Genomic DNA, 22,848 nt, shown 5'->3' with positions numbered 1-22,848 from the left:
CAAAATGATATTTAAGCTGAGATCTAAGGGTGAGGATAGTTTAACCAGCTAAAGGGTCAGGGAGCAAGGGATGACAATTCACACAAGGAGAACAGCAAATATAAAGACCCAGAGGCCTTCACTAGTCCGAGACCTCCAATTTATATTAACCTAAACTCTTAAATCGGAAGTATTGGAGTTGGGATGATTTGTTGATTAGAACCATGAAGGTACCTGGGTATAATCAAACCCCATGCAAGATAAATAGAAGGCATTCAGACACATATTCTTTAAAGGTTTTGCAGTAGAATCACAAACTTAGGAAATTCTCCTTTCTAACTGTTGAAGCTTGTGTTAGATTTCTATTGCCACTGTCAGTTCATTGAATCACTTTAAAACATTTGTAGTTGAGAACGTAAGTTTATACTATATCATCTCCGCATATCACTCAGTGGAATATGAGTGTTCCTTCAACTCCTTCCTTCTCTCTTCCTTTTAGCAGATGGGGTTGATTACTCTCCCTGTGGCTTCCTGAACTTGAGTGTGTGAAGCACGAGTAACAATGGTGGAATGCTGTGGAGGAGGGAAAGGGCTCCAAACTATAAAAATGGAAAACAAATTCATGAGGTTGTAGTTACCCTTGTAGGTATTCTAAATCAATTACTCTGTTTGTAGGGAAATCCCTTTGATCCATCAAAGAAACAAAAATGAAATTTGGGCAAAGTAAGTGGTTGCGTTTTAGCACTCAGCAGTCTGTATACCTTGTGTCTCAGCCCCTCCTAATTAGAAGACAATTTGAGGAAAACCTCTAAAAGTGAAACAAGAATTGTGACCAGCATGTTAGTGAAGGTAGAAAGTTGGCCCAATCCTTTAACTTATAACATGAGTTTTATATCCTGAAGTTAATATTATATATTAAGGAAAATACAATTTTAGATGGGACGGAACCAAAGCATTTTTATGTTCAATTCTGTATGTACTAGTTGGTTGTTTTCCCCTTAAAATTACTTTTCTTCTTATTTTTTGAGACAGAGTCTCACTCTATCACCCAGGCTGGAGTGCAGTGGCATGATCTCAGCTCACTGCAACCTCAGCCTCCTGGTTTCAAATGATTCTCATACCTCAGCCTCCTGAGTAGCTGGGATTATAGGCGTGTGCCACCATGCCCGGCTAATTTTTTTGTATTTTTAGTAGAGACAGGGTTTTGCCATGTTGTTCAGGCTGGTCTCGAACTCCTGACCTCAAGTGATCCACCCACCTCAGCCTCCCAAAGTGCTGGGATCACAGGTGTGAACCACCACACCCATCCAAAATTGCTTATCTTCTTAATGACTCCTTCCCATCATACCTTATCCCATTGACATGGGTGTTGAGTAGTGGGTCCAGCACATCTGATCTTCCATTTTGTCTGTGGGACTACATCTGTGAAACTTGGTTAGAGTTATAAGGTAGAAGGGAGGAGAAGAATGGTTTCAAAATAATTGCCACAATTTTTGTTCCAGATTCATTCATTTATTCATTCAACAAATTTTTATTGAGCACCTGTGTGCAAGGCACTGGAGATAAAGTGGTGAACCAGATAGACATGATTCTTGGCTGACAGCTTAGTGAGAAAGAACAAAATTGACTAGTAATATAACTAAATAGGCTATTCCACCCAGTGGTAAGTGCTATGAAGGTAGAGCACAGTTTTTTTGAGAGCATATAACAGGGATCTAATCTAGTCTAGGGAATTAAAAAAGGCTCCCCTGAAGAAATGACATTCAAATTGAAATGTGAAGGATGAGTATCACCCATTCAAATTTTTTGTTCTCTCCCCCAGGAGCAAAATAGGCAGAAACTTTCTTAGCTATAGAATTTTCCCTATCATACCAAATATGTTTCCCACCAATTTGAGCTGGGCAATTGTTCCTCCTATTTAAAAAATAATTTTAGAAAATTATTTTAATGAGTCCTTAATGTAGTATATGTACTGAATTTTATTTGTGATTGTATCTTGAAACAAACTTGAATCAGCTAGAAGATACCTTTTTTTTTTTAATTAAAAAAAATTTTTTTTTGAGATGGAGTTTCACTCTTGTCCCCCAGGCTGGAGTGCAATGGCTTGATCTCAGCTCATTGCAACCTCTGCCTCCTGGGTTCACACAACTCTCCTGCCTCAGCCTCCCAAGTAGCTGGGATTACAGGCAGGTACAATCATGCCCAGCTAATTTTTGTATTTTTAGTAGAAATGGGGTTTCACCATGTTGGCCAGGCTGGTCTTGAACTCCTGACCCAAAGTGATCAGCTCGCCTCGGCCTCCCAAAGTGCTGAGATTACAGGCATGAGCCACCGTGCCCGGTGAAGATACCATTTATTTAAAAGAGATCCTTTAAGGCCAAGCATGGTGGCTCATGCCTGTAATTCTAGCACTTCCAAAGGCCAAGGCAGGCAGATCGCCTGAGTCCAGGAGTTTAATACCTGCCTGGGCAACACAGGGGGACCCTATCCTTACAAAAAAATACAAAAATTAGCTGAACATTTTGGCATGCACCTGTAGTCCCTGCTACTCAGGAGGCTGAGGTGGGAGGATTGCTTGAACCTAGGAGGCGGAGGTTGCAGTGAGCCAAGATTGTGCCATTGTAATCCAGCTTGGGCAACAGAGGGAGACCTTGTATCAAAAATAAATAAATTACATAAATAAATAAAAATAAAAGAGATTATTTAGTCCAATCCTAACTTCTAGCGAAGGATTCTATTTTTTTTTTAGATGGAGTTTTGCTCTGTCGCCAGGCTGGAGTGCAGTGGCGCGATCTTGGCTCACTGCAACCTCCGCCTACTGGGTTCAAGCAATTTTCCTGCCTCAGCCTCCCGAGTAGCTGGGACTACAGGTGCACGCCACCAAATCCAGCTAATTTTTGTATTTTTAGTAGAGACGGGGTTTTACCATGTTGGCAGCCAGGATGGTTTCCATCCCTTGACCAAGATGCTGGGATTACAGGCACGAGCCACCACACCTGGCCCGAAGGATTCTATGTTTTCTGTTTTTTTTTTTTTTTGATGGAGTTTTGCTCTTGTTGCCCAGGCTGGAGTGCAATGGTGTGATCTTGGCTCACTGCAACCTCCGCCTCTCGGATTCAAGTGATTCTCCAGCCTCAGCCTCCCGAGTAGCTGGGATTACAGGCATGCGCCACCACACCCAGCTAATTTTGTATTTCTAGTAGAGACCGGGTTTCACCATGTTGGTCAGCTGGTCTTGAACTCCCTAACTGAAGTGATCCGCCTGCCTCGGCCTCCCAAAGTGCTGGGATTACAGGCATGAGCCACCGTGCCTGGCGCTGTTTTCTACTTGAAGGCATATTACTTTTGTATTTGGAAAAAATAATAGAAGTAATTATGCAAATTTATTAAGCCTACAGAAGTTCTATTTGACCTCTAACATTTGTTGTCACCCTGTCCACACTTTCCAACTCTTTATGCAGCTCTATTTTCAGGCTGATAAAATAGTTGTGTAACTGTAGCAACAGTTTCTTCCATAAACATAGAATTTCATGAAAATCAAATTAAAAAGGAAAATCCTATTATTAAATTCCTTTAAGGTCCACAGCTAATTATCTTTAGCTTCTGGGGCTAGTGTGTGGATCAGTTAGTCTGTATATTCAGCTGCCTTTTTCAGCAAGGTGGAAAACCTCTTTCAAAGTTCAAAGACTAAAAACAGCCACAGAACCACAGAAGGTATTTGCTACCTGTGCTCAGAAGTGCACTTCCTAGCAGGTGTATTCTTCTAAAACAATAGCTGGAGAATAACAGTCTGCTTAGCACTCTTTCATTCTTTTATATTACATATTAAATCACAAGTATACCTAGGAAATAGCAGTGCCTGCCTTTGTGCACCCATGGATTTTGCCAAGGTTTGTTTCATTGGTCAGAGTCTTTATTTATTTATTATTTTTCTTAACTTTTATTTTTGGTTTGGAGGTACACGTGAAGGTTTGTTACATAGGTAAACACGTGTCACGGCAGAGTCCCAATTTAAATTTACCTCTCTGGATTCTGGATTCTTGACATTTTAAGATACTCCAGAGCAAGCTGCTGTATTTTTGGATTCCACTAGAAGTGCTGGTATCCAAGCCACCTTGATGTGTAAACAGTGTCGTCTCTCACATGAGAGGATAGAGCAGGACTGACTTAGCAAATAGAAACCACCTAAGCCAAGTTAGCTCTGTGGAAAATTATTACTGAGCTATAGCAAACTATCAAATTCATTCCTACAATTCTATTGTTATGTGTGGTGAGGGCTTTTGTGTTAGGTAGTTATTCGATTGGTACCTGACATTCATTCTGCCAGTTTGCATTTAAATAGAATGCTGAACATGAGAACTTAGGTGGAATAAAAGAGCACACAGGAAGAGTTAAGTGAAACACAGTAACAACAACAAAAATCCAGAGTTTATAGCTCCTCTCTTCTCATTATTCTTATCCTTTTCCATTCTGGTTCTGGCCTGGCGCTACTACTTATCTTCTCAACCTTGTATCATCATTTGGTCTCCTCAAATTAACACAGTGAGGGTTTATACTTTCAAAGGGAAAAAGAGGTGATAGATGGTGGAAGAGGCTAAAAAATTAAGGGAGTTGTAATCTCCCTGTTTTCACCACTTTCCCTTGATCACCTAATTGAAGCTTTTGTGGTATAAGAGAAAGTTAAAGTCCGGTTAACCATACAAATGCATTTGAAGTGGTGTGTAAGATTACTATTTATGAAGAGCCCTGAGTTTTAGGTGTGACCTTAGGTCTGAAGTAGGAGTAGGGGATAGCACATGACAACTATCAGAATGACTTCTAGAGTTAGTTTAAAATTAATGTTTGAATACTACTTTATACTTAATGTATTTTGCATACAGTATATAATTTAATCCTCATAACAAACCCATTTTTTTAAAAAGCCGATTCTTCCACAAGAAGAATGGGAATGCTTGAATCTTACTATTATGTCTGTATCCTGGAATACTAAGGCCCATAGGCAACACAAACTGAATGTTCTTTTTCTTTTTTCTTTTTCCAAAGGACTGCTGCCATGGAAATTACCTTTTTCTGTCACTAGATTTATTTGTAGGATACACACAGCTCCTATAAAGTGTCTACTCTAGAAGGACATATGGTATTATTGTATAATGCTTTGAAATAGAAACTTAAAAGGTGGTTCCCTTTCTTAGTGAGTAAACACAAAACCACAACCTTCAGGAAGTAGAAATCAGATACCTCAGCTCTCCATGCTCAAAAGAGTAAAATTGTTAAAGATCAGCCTGCTCAGTCATGGTCTGCCCAGAGTATCTATTTTATTGATGTTGAGAAGCACCTAATCTGTAATATATGAAGTCCTTCCTTAGACTATAAACTCTGAAGGCAAGAATCACGTCTCTCTTATTAAAAATTGTCTCTAGTGCTTAGCCCAATGCTTGGCACAGTGTAGGTGCTTAGTTTAAATATTTATTGAATGAATGATAGTGCACAACATTGTAAAATTAGTCAATCTGGAGAGAAACAATCCTTTTTAGTATGATTTTTTTCCTTTATTGATACCTAATATTTTACATATTTATGGGGTACATGTGAGTATTTTATACATGCATAGAATATGTAATGATCAAGTGAGGGTGTTTGGGGTTTCCATCACCTTGATAATTTATATGTTGGTAACATTTGGAAGTTCTCTTTTCTAGCTACTTTGAAATATATGATGTATTATTGCTAATTATAGTCACCCTGGTCTGCTATGGAACATTAGAACTTTTTTCTTCTATCTAACTATAAGCTTGTACTCATTTGCCAAACTCTATTCATTTCTCCTTCTCATCCTGAGAAACAATCCTTACAATTAGTTTTATTGATGGTGAGGGAAGATATATAATCATTTTATTTTTAATTTTTAAAGTTCTGTTATTTTGGTGTGTACCTGAATGGAAAATACAAGGAAGGGAAAGGTTCTGGCTTCCAGATTAAGCTGATCAAAAGGGGCTACAGAGATTGTTGAGGTGCCTAAGTGAAAGGTCCTTAATAGAGCAAGAGAGACTTTATACTGCAACTGTTTGCTGATATTCAGAGGCAGAACTACCTATTTTTATCCTTTGGCCACATTCCAATGAACTGTCCCAACAGATGGAACAGAGACTAAGAATTGGAAGGGTTATCCTTTGAGTGGAGAGTTGAAATTGTCAAGATATATGATCCCTGACTTTCAGATTTCTAGAGGATGATATAAACAGGTTAGGAGATGTCTAATCTAGTACCTCTGACCAATGACAATATCTGGAACTTTTGTTACCCTCTCTAGATAACTACACTTTTCACCTTACCCTAACTTTACTTCTACAGCAATCAGAGCTGTTTTATCTAGACAAGAAAGGCAGCTGCCCAAGGCCTTCTCCAGCTACGTTAGCTGGTGAAAAGGGGCCCTTTTTTACATTTATAAAGTGTGACTCTAACGTAATGGAACTATTTATGTACACACAAACCACACAGGAAAATTAGTCCCATTACCCCATAGTAATTTCCTATGTTTTTAACCTAATAGTTTTGCCCATAAATACCAAAAGGAATAAAAAAGGAAGGACTTTTTACAAGTGTTATTTATTTGTAGGCCAAATATTCTGCCTGTCACCTATCTTAGGATGCTTTTTACCTTTCTGATTTCTTTTTTTCTGATTTGTTTTTTCTTGTGTAATTGCAGCTTTGGCTTTACAGATAAAGTAATAAAGAAGAGCCAGTGTCCCATTGGGGTCTTTGGTAATGGTTTCAAGTCAGGCTCCATGCGGCTAGGAAAGGACGCCCTTGTCTTCACCAAGAATGGGGGTACTCTCACTGTTGGACTTCTATCACAGACCTATCTGGAATGTGTTCAGGCCCAGGCAGTTATTGTACCAATTGTTCCATTCAACCAGCAAAACAATATCCTTTCTGGAAATGGAGAATGTTGGTTAAAAATTAGTCTAATCTGAGTGTTTTGATAGTAACCTCTTCAGGTCAAATCCAACTATCAGAAGTTTTAAAAGAGGTATTCAAATGTCTTAAATTTAACTGGAATTTTTCTCTATTAAATATTTAAAAAATAAGTAGAACATTGACATAAGCTTAGAAATGTTTTTGCTATATTGAAATTTTCATTGTTAGGCAGTTTGATCTATATAGTATATTTCTGCTCTACCACCACCCTATGGTAAAACTCTGAAGGCCTTCCTTTTTTTTTTCCCTAAGGATAGCTACATTTGCATGAATAGGCCTAGAAACATACTATTTATCAGCTTATATAATAGCAGAATAGCTCATTTGCCTATATCTGCACAGCTGTTACTTCTGTTAGACACCTGGTTCTCTTGACTGGAACAGTATAGCAATAAGGTTTTAACTTATTGCTTCCAAAGAAGTTAAAAAATGAAGCCTTTGATCTTTTAAATGTAAGACTTTGTTTACATGATATCTTTGAAGCTATATTCTGCATGGGCAACTGATTTTGGAGCTTGTCTCTACAACCTTTCTCCATTTTTCACCTTTCCTCCTTCTATAACAGTAATATGCGTGCTTTATGTCTGTAGTTTTGTCTAAATATGCAACCCAAAGGGCAGATCTCCCTTCTCAATAGCATCCTAAGATATTATTTTTTCTTTGACTATATTTGATTTTACAAAAAATGATTATTACCGAGGATTCATTGCCCAGCCTAGAAGCCATCTTGAACTATTCCATTTTCAACCGTGAAAATGACCTGCTGGCCCAGTTTGATGCCATCCCAGGCAAAAAAGGCACTCGTGTTCTCATTTGGAACATCCGCAGGTATAGTATTCCAAGGGTGATAGATTCTAATAAACAAAGGTAGTATGATGAAACACATTTTTATTTATTTTTAACTTTTAAAATTTTTATAAAAAGACAGGGTCTCATTATGTTGCCCAGGCTGGTCTCGAACACCTGGCTTCAAGTGGTATTCCCTCCTTAGCCTCCCAAATTATTGGGATTACAAGTGTGAGCCACTGTGCTTGGCCTAGCACATTTTAGTAACTCTTTTTAGAGAAGCAAAGTAGATAAATTTTAATATATATTTATATCTCATTGCATACTTTTATGTAACTTTGTCTTAGAAAAACAAGAGTTCTGGCCGGGCGCGGTGGCTCATGCTTGTAATCCCAGCACTTTGGGAGGCTGAGGTGGGCAGATCATGAGGTTGAGAGATCGAGACCATCTTGGCCAACATGGTGAAACCCCGTCTCTATTAAAAAAAAAATACAAAAATTAGCTGGGCATGGTGGTGCACGCCTGTAGTCCCAGCTACTTAGGAGGCTGAGGCAGGAGAATCGCTTGAACCCAGGAGGTGGAGGTTGCAGTGAGCCAAGATCACGCCACTGCACGCCAGCCTGGTGACAGAGTGAGACTCCGTCTCAAAAAAAAAGGAAAAAAGAAAAACAGAGTTCTGTTTGAGATAGTGGTTCTTGTTGGTAAAATGTGGCATGTTTAAGGTGGAAACACACATATCCTAAGGCTATTGCCACAGATAATTAAGACAGTTTAGCATATTCTAAGCTCCTCAGAATCCTTTATAAATATCTATTTCATATTCATGGACATTTTTTTTTTTTTTTTGAGACAGAGTCTCTCTTGCCCAGGCTGGAGTGCAGTGGTGCAAACTTGGTTCACTGTAACCTTCACCTTCTGGGTTCAGGTGATTCTCATGCCTCAGCCTCTCGAGTAGCTGGGATTACAGGTGTGCGCCACCACATCTGGCTAATTTTTATATTTTTTCTAGAGACGGGATTTTGCCATGTTGGTCGGGCTGATCTTGTACTCCTGACCTCAAGTGATCCACCCACCCCAGCCTCTATTACTGGCGTGAGCCACTGTGCCTGGCCAACAGGCATTTTTTTAAGTTTGGTAATTGATAGTTATTTTACCTATTAGACAATGACAGTGAAGTATGAGAAAGAAAAATTAGAGTAAACGAAGCACAATAAGATCTTTAAAAAATAAGGAGTTCTGTATTAGTGCTTTCACAGTAGCTGGATTAGAAGTAGAAAAATCTGGCCAGGTGTGGTGGCTCACACCTGTAATTCCAGTACTTTGGGAGGCCAAGGCAGGAGGATCACTTGAGGCCAGGAATTTGAGACCAGCCTGGGCAACAAAGTGAGACCCTGTCTCTTTAAAAAAAAAAAAAAAAAAAAAAAAAGAAGAAGTAGAAAACGTCTTTGAAGCAGATAAATATGAACTATAATGAGACTAGGTTAAGATCATGTCTTCAAAACTAATAAAACAATCTAGAAATACTTTATGCTATTTCATTTGTTTAATCTTAGCATGTCTAATAGAATACATTTAAGGATGGATTAACACCTAAACACTAAAAAATAACCCTAAAAACCTTTAATATAAAATAGAGGTATTACTGATATGTTTAATAGAAAAGATTATCAGATACATGTATTCATCCTTTTCTCCTTATAAGGGGTGAAGTATTTTGTCTCATTTACCTGGGTAAAACAAATAAAAACAATGCTGGTTTATGTAGAGAGTACTGTACTTAACAATTAAAAGAAGTGTGACTCACACATTGGTAATTTAGATCTTCCCTGTGTCCTACTGAGAAAACCTCAAGTAATATAGTTTGTATTACAAAGAATTTTTTGAGGTATTTCCAGTGATTTACATATCTTAAACAGAACTTTTTCTTTGTATGTCGTTTCCCAGTTATGTATATGGTACTAGGTGGCATACAGGTTGACTTTCCCTAATCCAAAAATCTAAAATCTGAAATGCCACAAAGTCTAAAACATTTTGAGCACAGACATGACAACTCAAAGGAAATGATCATTGGAGCATTTCGGATTTTGGATTTTTAGATTAGGGGTGCTCAACCAGTAAGTATAATGCAAATATTTCAAAATCCAAAAGGATCCAAAACACTTCTGGTCCCAAGCATTTCAGTTAAGGGATATTCAAGCTGTATAAATAAAGGATTACATGGTCAAATAAATTTGGGAAAAGCTGACTTAAAGTTTACTGTGTTGCTTTATTGTAGGACTTCTGAGAGTCCTGGAGTCCTTTAATATACTAATGTGCATTGAAAATACGTAAAAGAGCAATGTAGTATGCAGTATTTCCCAATCAGTTTTTAAAAAGTATTTCTTCAGGTTGGGTGGTGGCTCACACCTCTAATCCCAGCCCTTTGGGAGGCTGAGATGGGAGAATCGCTTGAGCCCAGAAGTTGGAGGCCACAGTGAGCTATGATCATGCCACTGCACTCTAGCCTGGGCAGTAGAGCAAGACCCTGTCTCTAAAGAAAATGTTTCTACAGACCTTTTTTCCTTAGATGGGGAAGGTGAGGGACAAGGAGGACAGAGAATCTCCTCAGGGCATATGCATTGGGGTCAGGTGGGATAGTAAGAATCAGAATTATCCTGGAAAATCCATAATATGCTATTATACATTGACATGGGTATGATGCAGACAACAGATCATAATGGCTCTGGTGCAGCCCTGTAAAAGGAGCTACAATTTCAACATAGCAGCTCTGAGCTTATGGAGCCTAAAGTATGAAGCAGAGTTATCACTAGAGCTCAAGGTGACTCTGAGGGCTAAGAATTATTTCTCAATTTTATTTGATCATAGAACTTTTATGTATTTATTTCTTTTTAAGAGTATCTTGTGAGATTACTGTTCCACAGAACAAATTTTGGGAAGTACTGTTCTGATATATACGTTTTTTCTAAAACCTGTCATTTGATTTTTTTCCAAGAATAAAGATGGGTCTTAACGTTTCTTCCCTGGCAGCAGTTAGTGATATAGCTCAGGGTCTTGGAATGGATCAAAACCAAGTGGCCCAAAAATATTATGGGAAGAAGAAAGGTCCTTATGAAAGGAATGTTGGTACCATTATGTTTAAATGATAATTCTATAAATGCTATCCTAGAGGACTAGTAAATATATGCTGCTTTTATAACAATCTTTTTTCCTTTTAAGAAATAAGATTAGATCTGGGGAGATCTTAGTATCTTATTAGTCTGAAGTTGGTAGAAGTGGGTTTTGATTCATCTGTTCATTCAGTTGGGGAAAATGATGTTGAGTGACTTACTAACAATACCCAGAAAGCTTGTGTCTATTTTAAGATCCCTCTTTGAGGATAGCTGACATCCATTTGATTTATCAGATCATAGACATTCCACATTCTTTTTTCCTTATGAATGTGGCATCATCACCTCTATGAAAGAGTAGATTTGTTTAGAATGGGAATACCCTTAAGTATTGTCTGATCCTCTACCCAAGTAGTTTGTAGTTCGTTTGCACTTGTAGTCAGGGAAAGAAACAGATACCTGAGTTTTGGCTCATATTGTTTTTTTTCTTTTGGGTTCCTAGTGCATTTTTTGTCCTTTGGAGCCAGTTTTTGTTAGATTGGTACTTGTCTCTTTTCCCCAGAAATAAAAATGGAAAATCTGAGTTGGATTTTGATACAGATCAATATGACATCCTGGTATCAGACTTTGACACAGAAGAAAAAATGACTGGCGGTGTTACCTCTGAGCTACCAGAAACAGAATATTCTTTAAGGGTAAGTAAGAATGGTTTCTCAACAATGAGAGGTAAGATTTCCTATAACCTGAAAATACTATAGAACAAGATCTTCTTTTAGTTATACAGAGATAACAACCTTTCCAGCCATGTGCTAGTATTCCTTTTTATTGTCTCCGTTGAGACAGTTTAGATAATATAGTTAGCAGTACTTTAGTGTGGTGGTTTACATAGTGTAATAAGGTATAGAAACTGAGCCAAATCTTTGCCCAGCATAGATATCAGTTGGTAGCAGTGTTTTATGGGGATGTCAGCAGAATTGGCAATATCACATAATAACTTTCCCTTCACCATTCTGTTCCGTAGGCATTTTGTGGTATTCTATACATGAAGCCACGGATGAAAATTTTTCTGCGTCAAAAGAAGGTGACTACCCAGATGATTGCCAAGAGCCTGGCCAATGTAGAATATGATACATATAAACCTACCTTCACAGTATCCTTACAACTGTACTACTACATGAAGTTGACCTCTTTATTTCAGGATTAAGTTTTCAGGTTGACACAGAAAAACAAAAACTTTCCCTTTCAAATTCAAAAATGTATGTCATAGTACACATTCTATTACAGTGTACTCTGAGGAAGTCTTTCTTAAATGCCAATCTGTGTACCATTTTTATCAGAAATCACCTGGAAACTGTTGAAATAATAGAATCCTTTTAATTTATTTTCTAGTAACTAAGCACCACTCTTGGCCAGAGAAACATGTTTACACTCTATTTGCTTTATCAAAGGCATTACCTAGTATGCTTTGTCTTTCCCTGACCAAAAATGAGAACTCATTGGTCTCTTTTTTCTCCTTTTTGAGAACACATATCTTGGCTACTAGGAATGTTTTCTTAAAGCACTAAAATCAATTTAATAAAGCCAGAGCTAGCATTGTTTGCTTCTATAGGTGAATTAGTTATAATCTCACCATATGTAGACTAGGATGTTAGTGCCATAGGTTTAACAGAGCCAGTCTAAAGAAGTGCTTGCCAACTACTGTTTTAGGATATAACGCATACCTGTCTCTAGCTTTTTTCTTTTGTGGGTTTCTATCAGGGAAACTTCTATGCATGCATTCTATATGTTACCTCAACTCTTCTCAGACTCCCTTCCCATTAAACCAAATTACCTTCCAATATTATAGTTTGGACTAAACAGATTTACTGTAGGCATGAGTAAAATGAAAGTCCTAATAAAATTTCCCCCAAGGTCACTGAGGAGCAAGATCATTGATACTAACTTATTTACTTCTCAATTATCAAAGGCCACTTCTTTCATCTTTGTTCTCTCTCCTTACGCTAATTTGGTGAGTCTCCTACCCCACTGTACCCTCACTCCATAATTTGGAATTTAAAAGTGCACAACAGAAAGAAAAATTTGACAATCTTTATCTTTACAAAGTTAATTTTATGGCATAGGATTTTGGTTTGTTTGCTTGCAGGAGTTTTGTCTTGTTTTATTTTTGTGTTAGAATAGGTCTTATTTGAGGTTTTATGTGAACTGCTAGAGCCCAGAACATTATATATTCTGAGCCAAACATTACTGTGTTGTGAACCCACTTGAGTCATGTCTTTGTATCATATGTGACCCATTTGTTATAGGGTTTTGATGCAAGTAGCTTGTCTTTTAGAGGGGGCATGGAGATCATTTTTTGAATAAGTAACAAAAGTAAATTTTCATTCAACTCATTTAGACATGAAGGTTTCTTAGTATTTGTTTTAATGAAAATCTCAGTTTCTCTATCTCCCCTTTATCTTTCTCACTTACTTCCCTTGGTTTTTAAATTAAGTAGGACTTGTTAAAAACTCATCATTATTCATGTTTTACTTATAATAATCAATTGTCTTCATTTCATTTATCCAAGCTTGTTAACTTCTTCCCATGAAATATATCACTACAGGACTATTCATTGTTCTTTACCTTTGCTTTTGCTTTCATTGTGTTTGGTATGGTAAGAAGGATTTACCTTATTGAATATAATTGTACAGATTTGTATTGGACCATTTACAGCTCTTATCAGAACCTATGAGCCCTAGCAGCAAATTGAGCAACTAGCAAGGGCTAAGAAATGTTTTATGATTATTTATCAATTTTTAAATCACTGATGGTGTTTAGGTATCTTTTCTTACAGTCTTTCTATGCATATGTGTGTGTGTGTGTGTGATATTTTTATAATCTGAGCATTTCCTGATATTCTCAAATATTTCAAGGACATAATTTTAAAAGAGCTGCATGTGGCTATATCAACATTTATTTAATCATTTCTTTATTGTTGAACATTTAAATTATTTCTGTTTTTCTGCTTTTATAACAAATTGAAAAATCTCTGTAATTCCTAAACGTTTGTGGGCCTCCCTGACTGTTTCTGTGGGATAAATTCTTTAAAAGAGAATTACTTGGTCAAATATTAAGAATATTCTTAAAGCTATTGCAACAGATGTTTAAATGCCCTCTCAAAAGGTTGTCCCAATTTATGTCCCTTGGTATTTGATGGTTTTTGCTATAATATGGTGCAAAATTTTGTCATTGAAGTCCCTGGTATGTTTGTCTCCTTAACAATGTTCTTCTCAGAATAAGCAGGTGAGAATCACCTTTGGGTTCTCTTGCAAGAATAGTAACCAGTTTGGAATAATGATGTATCATAACAACCGACTCATAAAATCTTTTGAGAAGGTGGGGTGCCAGGTGAAGGTGAGTAGTTAATATTTCTTTGTCATAGGAGGCTGAAAGGAGTAGGAAGAGAATTTAAAATTTGCAAAGGGGATAGACTCATTAATGGCTTTTACTCCCATCTTATGATGCTGATTGAATTCTGATCCTGGAATTGTGTTACCAGTGAGCTGTCTTGTGTTGAAATCTCTTTCTACCTCTCATTCTTCAGATGTTAATCAACCCAACAACTTTACTGAATGCATTTTCTAAGTAGCTGTTAATAAGAGGCAGAATTAGAATACCAGCAAGTTTACCATGTGTGTCAGCTTATTTGTGTTTTAGGTAACTCTTTCCATTTTCTTGGAAAGACAATAAGGCATAGTGGAAGGCATATGAAATACAATGGTTGAAGACCAGGATTTGGGTCCTGAATTTTCCATTTACAAGCTGTGTAACCTTGGATAAATTGTTTGATTTATCTGAAGCTCAATTTCCTGACGTTTATGTAAAGTGGAAATAACAATAATAAGCATACCTGCTTTGCCTACCTCGCAGCTTACAGGGTTGAGAGATTTAAATGGGATAAATAATGTGAAAATATTTTTTAAACCACTCTATACAAATTTTACCATCATCTTTAATGTCTTAATGATTATTTAAAGTAGTAATGTCTACAAGCATCCCTTTTATTCCTATTTTACAGATAAGATTGCTAAAGCACAAAAAATGACGAACTGCTTCATCATAGTAAGACAGTTATATAAAGTCCAGGATAGCTTGTTTTCAGCCTATTTTGTTTTCCCTTGTTATAGCACCTTTAGACAACTCGTGTTTGTGTTCCAGTCCAATTACACCTTTACTCAATTTCTTCCATTAAAGAATTAGAATATGATTTAAATCTATAAAACTCTTGCGTCAACTTGTAATTAATAATTGCTGTAAGTGTGACTCTCTTTAGTAGTTGTTTGGTGGCCTATGTATATGGGAAAATTGTTTATTTTAATATAGGATCAGATAGAACCCTTAAAATTGTTTTCAGATGAATATTTGTTTCAGTTCCTTAGAACAGTAGTATATAACCTTGATTTTTTAGCACGGTAATTTATTCAAATGCAGTCTTATGGCAGTCCTGGAATATAAAGCAGATAGAAGTGGAGGTAGTGTGGGTGAAGTAGAGATGGCTACTAATTGCAGAAGACTCCTAGGGATCTATGGATCATATTTTGAAAATCTCTGCCCTAGAATTTGTCAGAATTTCTAGTTCAGTTTAATGCTTGCAGTCTGTTGATATACATTTTAAGTGTTTCTCTAGATCTTGATGGTCTTTTCTTGCCCATGAAGGTTATGTAACCTTTCTATTATTGTTTGGAATCAAAAGGAAGTGCCTCCAGGCAGCCAACAGTAATGTAAGTGTTGAAATTAATGTTTTCTTCTAAGCCAACTCGTGGAGAAGGTGTAGGAGTAATTGGAGTCATTGAGTGCAATTTCCTAAAACCTGCCTACAACAAACAAGACTTTGAGTATACCAAGGAGTACCGGTGAGTCACTCCCAACCTGAGGTGCTTCCATTAGTTTGTTCAGATATGATTCTATTCTCCAAAGCCTCTAAAACCATCTCTAAAAACCAGCTAAATAAGTTAACTGAGAATTACTTCAAATTTGTTTTCCAAGATTAGAGATAAAATGATTTCATTTTAAAATTAAAGTTTGCTGAATGATATATGGAGTCTCGTTGAGATTAACCTTACCTTTAGAAATTATGCAAAGAGCATAGGAGTAATTTGATAAAAGATTTCTGGGGAAATGAAAAGCTTTGGAATTGATCTTAATGGAAACAGATGAATGGATCTGAAGTTATGGAATACATTGGATAAAAAACAAAGCAGGTTGAAATTTGTTCCAAAAATTTTTCTTGAAGCCAGTGAACAGATTTAGAGCAAAGTGATGGAACAGCAGGAAAGACATGTGCTTTCATTAAAGCATCTAGATTTAATAGGGCAGGCAAACAGGTAAGAATCTGAAGAGAACTCGACATTATGGCTGAACTAGTAGGGATATTTTTAGAAAGGAGTTTTTAAAGCCAGGTTAGAATAGTTTGTTTAAAAAATGTCGAGAGGGAGATGGGTCTTTATTTCATTAAGTATTATGAGACAGCTTCTATGTGCCAGGTACTAAGGATGAAAAATAAGACTGTTTGACACCTGTGAACAAATATGTATGCAAATAAGAAACTTAAATACTTATAAAATAATTGCTTTAATAGGGGATATGTGCAAAGTGGGGAGAACCTTAAATATGCTTAAGGGAGTCAGGGAAGGCTTCACAAAGCAGATTATATTTGAGATTAAATATGAAGGAAAAGTTTTCTAGGTGGACAATAGAGGAAGGACATTCTAAGCAGAGGGAAGTATCTGTAAGGGGAAAAAAGGGTAAGGGGTATTCTGGGAGTATGGAGAAAGAAGGCATGAGGACATTTGCTGTCATTTTCCTTGAAGTTTCAGTAGTAAATATTTTTCTTAGAGTGGGAGAAAAGAAATTTCCCAAATCTCTTTTGTTTTGCGCCCAAACTGTAATAAAGTCAAGTCTTGTACCTTAATTTGTCTGTAACCACAAGAATTTTAGGTTTAGTGTTTGAGAGAGATAACTATTTGAATGGCAACTCCAAATTAATTTCAGGGTAATTGGTTCATGGTCACTTGGCCTACTCAGTGGTTATGACAACTACCTGCCCTCAGTCTAAGTAAAATGGCTATTTAAATATAAATCTGGCCCATAATGGAAATCTTTGACCAGGAGTTGACTCTAAGTGAAAGCTTAGGAATGACATTAGTTTGACAAAAGTCTCCGAGTCAAGTTATTATGTTTCAATTGAGTGAAAAGAATATTGAATTGCTGATGACTACCTAAATAATTAAGATTTGTGAAATTCAAATGTTAGATATTAAAAATTATTTAACATCTTTCTATATCATCTTTGCTACCAACCCCCCAAATCTACCTTTAAAATTTTACAGGCATTAGATCTTTGGTTTTTGATGTCTAGTTTTGGTATGATGAGGTGATTACAGTGGATCAGATAGAGATAGTCTGTAGACAGTAGATTTATTCAGTTGAACACACAGGATTTCTGACTTACTTAGCATAACATCTGCTACACACTTGATTAAAAACAGAGAACTAGTATACTATTCTGCGTACAGTCTTTTGAGGATAACAAATTTGCATAACTCTTATGCCAATTCTGGCACCATTGCCCTTTTTTATTCAATTTATTTTATATAAAATGAAAAGGTATTTAAATTAAAAAAAGGAATTTAAGAGAGGGATTAGAGAAGGTTGTCTGCTATAACAAACTCATCTTATGAGTATTATAGATATCAAAACCTGCAAATGATAAAAGAGATACCAGCCATCATACTGCTGGAATGTCTACAAATAAATCATCTGTAATATCACTTTTAACAGTTGTGGAGCTTACAGTCATTTGTATAAACAGATTGTAACATATATGAAGTAATTTGGCGAGCAATAAAAAAGCTCTTTAATCAATCAAAACCTAAGTAGTATGTTATGGGGAAATTGCCTTGATATAGGAGATGGGGAAGGTTTTGGGTAGAAAGTATGACTTGAGATGTGTCTCACATGATATAAGATGTGGAAAAGAGGAAAGGGAATTCTAGGATGGAATTGTAGCATGAGCTAAGGTAGTGACAGGAACTCAGAATGGTAAGAATATGGGGAGGGGAGATAACAGGATATAACTAGAGTGAAGGCAAATCAAGTTAAATGAATAGAATAGAGCCATACCCCAGAGCAGCAGTTGGTAAACTTTTTCTGAAAAGGGCCAGAAAGGGTCACAACTACTTGATTTTGCTGTAGTATGAAAGCAGCCATAGACAATAAGTAAAGGAATCGGCATGGCTATGTCTAATATAATTTTGTTTACAAAAACAGGCAGTGGGCTGGATTTGGCTCCAGTTTGCTGACCCCTGTCCTAGAACCATCATTCCTAAATTATATGCTAAGCTACACATAATGAATTCATAGGAGAGCCATGAGGTATTTTACATCTTTGAGGGAAATACAGTGATACTCAACTTCTGTCTATAAACCACAGAAATTGTCTTCTATTGCTGTCATAACAAATTACCACATAACTTAGTGGCTGAAAACAATGCTAATTTACTGTCGTAGCGTGCTGTAGGTTGGATGTCCTACACAGATCTTACTGGGCTATAATCGAGGTGTTGGCAGGGTTGCATTCCTTTCTGGAGGCTCTAAGAAAGAATCCATTTTCCTGCCTTCTCCAGCTTATGGAGGCTGCCAGCATTTCTTGCCCATGGCCCTCTTCCTTCACCTTCAAAGCTAGCAGTGACAGGTTGAGTCCTCATATTGCATCACTCTGATGACCTTGCTTTTGTCATCATGTCTTCTCTGATTCTGACTCTTCTGCTGCACTCTTCTACTTTTAAGGTCCCTTGTGATTACATTGGATAATTCAGGATATTCTTCCTGTCTTAAGGTCAACTTGATGAGTAACCTAAATTCCCACTTGCTTTGTAAACATTATTGTGTCTATCACAGTCTGCCCTTTGTTCTCTCAGATTCCACTTACATCTCATATGCAAAATATGTTCACCCCATCCCAGCATTTCCAAAAGTCTCCACCCATTACAGCATCAATGCAGAGTCAAAAATTTCGTGTAAATGTCATCAGCTCAAAAGTCTCAAATCTCATTATCTAAATCACATAAGGGCAATACTCTTGAGTATGGTACATCTTAGGGCAAAACTCCTTTACATCTGTGGATATGTATTTTCTTTTTTGTATTTTGCTGTTAAAATACAGTGGTGGGACAAGCATAGGATACTAATTATATATATTCTTGTTCGAATGGGGGAGAAACTAAAAGGAAAAAAGGGGTCACAGGTCCCAGGCATTTTCAAAATCTAGCCAGGCACATTCCATTAAATGTCAAGGCCTTCATCCTCTAGTCTTGAGGCTTTGCCCTCTGGGCTTACGGCTCCACCCTCAAAGCTGTCTTTCCTTTTTCCTGAAGGGTAGCATGTGTTGGCAGCTGAGTAGTTTCATCAGCCTGTTTCCTGACTGTAGAATTTTCAAGGTCCAACAGGGTTCTCTCCATCCCTTTCAATTCAAGCTAGCTTTTTGTTTTGATTTTTTGTTTGTTTGTTTGTTTGTTTTTGAGATGGAGTTTTGCTCTTGTTGCCCAGGCTGGAGTGCAGTGGCAACCGCAACCTCCCCATCCCGGGTTCAAGCGATTGTCCTGCCTCAACCTCCGGAGTAGCTGGGATTACAGGCATGCACCACCACACCCGGCTAATTTTGTATTTTTAGTAGAGACGGGGTTTCTCCATGTTGGTCAGTCTGGTCTTGAACTCCCGATCTCAGGTGATCTGCCTGCCTCGGCCTCCCAAAGTGCTGGGATTTCAGGTGTGAGCTACTGCGCCTGGCCTCAAGCTAGCTTTCATGCTAGCATGCCATTCTTAAGAACCTTGTGAGTCTCCCATGCATGTCATGTATATTCATGTCATCCAACAAGAGGCTCTTGGCAGGTCTTTCCTAGGGAATCCTATATCTATTTTTTGGCTTTAGCTGAGACGGCTATGGAGATCTGTGAGTCACATGCTGTATCTTTTTTTTTTATTATTATACTTTAAATTCTGGGTTACATGTGCAGAATGTGCAATTTTGTTACATAGGTATACACGTGCCATGGTGGTTTGCTGCACCCATCAACCCGTCACCTACATTAGGTATTTCTCCTAATGTTATCCCTCCCCTAGCTTCCCACCCCCTACAGGCCCCAGTGTGTGATGTTCCCCTCCCTGTGTCCATGTGTTCTCATTGTTCAACTCCCACTTATGAGTGAGAACAGGCGGTGTTTGGTTTTCTGATCTTGTGATAGTTTGCTGGGAATGATGGTTTCCAGCTTCATCCATGTTCCTGCAAAGGACATGAACTCACCCTTTTTTATGACTGCATAGTATTCCATGATATATACGTGCCACATTTTCTTAATCCAGTCTATCATTGATAGACATTTGGGTTGGTTCCAAGTCTTTGCTATTGTGAATAGTGCTGCAGTAAACATACGTGTGCATGTGTCTTTATAGTAGAATGATTTATAATCCTTTGGGTATATACCCAGTAATGGGATTGCTGGGTGAAATGGTATTTCTAGTTCTAGATCCTTGAGGAATCGCCACACTGTCTTCCACAATGGTTGAACTAATTTACGCTCCCACCAACAGTGTCAAAGGGTTCCTATTTTTCCATAACCTCTCCAGCATCTGTTGTTTCCTGGCTTTTTAATGGTCGCCATTCTAACTGGCATGAGATGGTATCTCATTGTGGTTTTGATTTGCATTTCTCTAATGACCAGTGATGATGAGCATTTTTTTCATACGTCTGTTGGCTGCACAAATTTCTTTTGAGAAGTGTCCGTTCATATGCTTTGCCCATTTTTTGATGGGGTTGTTTGCTTTTTCATTGTAAATTTGCTTAAGTTCTTTGTAGATTCTGGATGTTAGCCCTTTGTCAGATGGATAGTTTACAAAATTTTTATCCCATTCTGTAGGTTGCTTGTTCATTCTGATGATAGTCTCTTTTGCTGTACAGAAGCTCTTTAGTTTAATTACATCCCATTTGTCAATGTTGGCTTTTGTTGCCATTGCTTTTGGTGTTTTAGACATGAAGTCTTTGCCCATGCCTATGTCCTGAATGGTATTGCCCAGGTTTTCTTCTAGGATTTTTATGGTCCTAGGTCTTACATTTAAGTCTTTGATCCATCTTGAGTTGATTTTTGTATAAGGTGCAAGGAAGTGGTCCATTTTCAGTTTACTGCATATGGCTAGCCAGTTTTCCTAACACCAGTTATTAAATATGGAATCTTTTCCCCATTGCTTGTGTGTGTCAGGTTTGTCAAAGATCAGATGGTGGTAAATGTGTGGTATTATTTCTGAGGCCTCCGTTCTGTTCCTTTAGTCTGTAATCTGTTTTGGTACCAGTACCATGCTGTTTTGGTTACTGTATCCTTGTAGTAAAGTTTGAAGTCAGGTAGCGTGATGCCTCCAGCTTTGTTCTTCTTGCCCAGGGTTGTCTTGCCTATGCGGGCTCGTTTTTGGTTCCATATGAAGTTTAAAGTAGGTTTTTCCAATTCTGTGAAGAAAGTCAGTGGTAGCTTGATGGGGATAGCATTGAATCTATAAATTACTTTGGGCACTAAGGCCATTTTCACAATATTGATTCTTCCTATCCATGGGCATGGAGTGTTTTTCCATTCGTTTGTGTCCTCTCTTATTTCCTGGAGCAGTGGTTTGTAGTTCTCCTTGAAGAGGTCCTTCACATCCATTGTAAGTTATATTCCTAGGTATTTTATTCTCTTAGTAGCAATTGTGAAGGGGAGTTCACTCATGATTTGGCTCTGTTTGTCTATTATTGGTGTATAGGAATGCTTGTGATTTTTGCGCATTGATTTCGTATCCTGAAACTGCTGAAGTTGCTTATCAGCTTAAGGAGATTTTGGGCTGAGACAATGGGGTTTTCTAAATACACAATCACGTCATCTGTAAACAGAGACAATTTGACTTCCTCTCTTCCTATTTGAATACCATTTATTGCTTTCTCTTACATGATTGCCCTGGCCAGAACTTCCAATACCATGTTGAATAGGAGTGGTGGGAGAGGGCAATCATGTAAGAGAAAGCAATAAATGGTATTCAAATAGGAAGAGAGGAAGTCAAATTGTCTCTGTTTACAGATGACGTGATTGTGTATTTAGAAAACCCCATTGTCTCAGCCCAAAATCTCCTTAAGCTGATAAGCAACTTCAGCAGTTTCAGGATACGAAATCAATGCGCAAAAATCACAAGCATTCCTATACACCAATAATAGACAAACAGAGCCAAATCATGAGTGAACTCCCCTTCACAATTGCTACTAAGAGAATAAAATACCTAGGAATATAACTTACAATGGATGTGAAGGACCTCTTCAAGGAGAACTACAAACCACTGCTCCAGGAAATAAGAGAGGACACAAACGAATGGAAAAACACTCCATGCCCATGGATAGGAAGAATCAATATTGTGAAAATGGCCTTAGTGCCCAAAGTAATTTATAGATTCAATGCTATCCCCATCAAGCTACCACTGACTTTCTTCACAGAATTGGAAAAACCTACTTTAAACTTCATATGGAACCAAAAACGAGCCCGCATAGGCAAGACAACCCTGGGCAAGAAGAACAAAGCTGGAGGCATCACGCTACCTGACTTCAAACTTTACTACAAGGATACAGTAACCAAAACAGCATGGTACTGGTACCAAAACAGATTACAGACTAAAGGAACAGAACGGAGGCCTCAGAAATAATACCACACATTTACCACCATCTGATCTTTGACAAACCTGACACACACAAGCAATGGGGAAAAGATTCCATATTTAATAACTGGTGTTAGGAAAACTGGCTAGCCATATGCAGTAAACTGAAAATGGACCACTTCCTTGCACCTTATACAAAAATCAACTCAAGATGGATCAAAGACTTAAATGTAAGACCTAGGACCATAAAAATCCTAGAAGAAAACCTGGGCAATACCATTCAGGACATAGGCATGGG

At 37.6% G+C, this 22,848-nt stretch overlaps 1 protein-coding gene across 5 annotated transcripts in view; it reads left to right on the top strand.

The window, feature by feature from the left end:
- The window catches only part of MORC4 (MORC family CW-type zinc finger 4), a 63,970-nt gene that overhangs the window by 7,255 nt on the left and 33,867 nt on the right, over positions 1 to 22,848 (top strand). For 3 of the 5 annotated variants that reach the window (XM_058441805.1, XM_058441804.1, XM_058441806.1), the window contains 4 exons: positions 11,413 to 11,545; positions 11,872 to 12,000; positions 14,124 to 14,243; positions 15,642 to 15,742. In XM_058441805.1, the coding sequence (XP_058297788.1) occupies positions 11,413 to 11,545; positions 11,872 to 12,000; positions 14,124 to 14,243; positions 15,642 to 15,742 (483 nt within the window). Of the gene's footprint in view, positions 1 to 6,685; positions 6,904 to 7,637; positions 7,786 to 11,412; positions 11,546 to 11,871; positions 12,001 to 14,123; positions 14,244 to 15,641; positions 15,743 to 22,848 lie in introns of all 5 variants that reach the window. The other 2 variants (XM_032757421.2, XM_032757420.2) reach the window with 1 other exon arrangement.

The sequence above is a fragment of the Hylobates moloch genome, unplaced genomic scaffold (genome assembly GCF_009828535.3).
Source record: "Hylobates moloch isolate HMO894 unplaced genomic scaffold, HMol_V3 SCAFFOLD_7, whole genome shotgun sequence".
In the NCBI taxonomy this organism is placed as follows: domain Eukaryota; kingdom Metazoa; phylum Chordata; class Mammalia; order Primates; family Hylobatidae; genus Hylobates; species Hylobates moloch.
The sequence above is the reverse complement of the archived record's forward strand: the minus strand, read 5'-3'. Positions and strand labels throughout refer to the sequence as shown.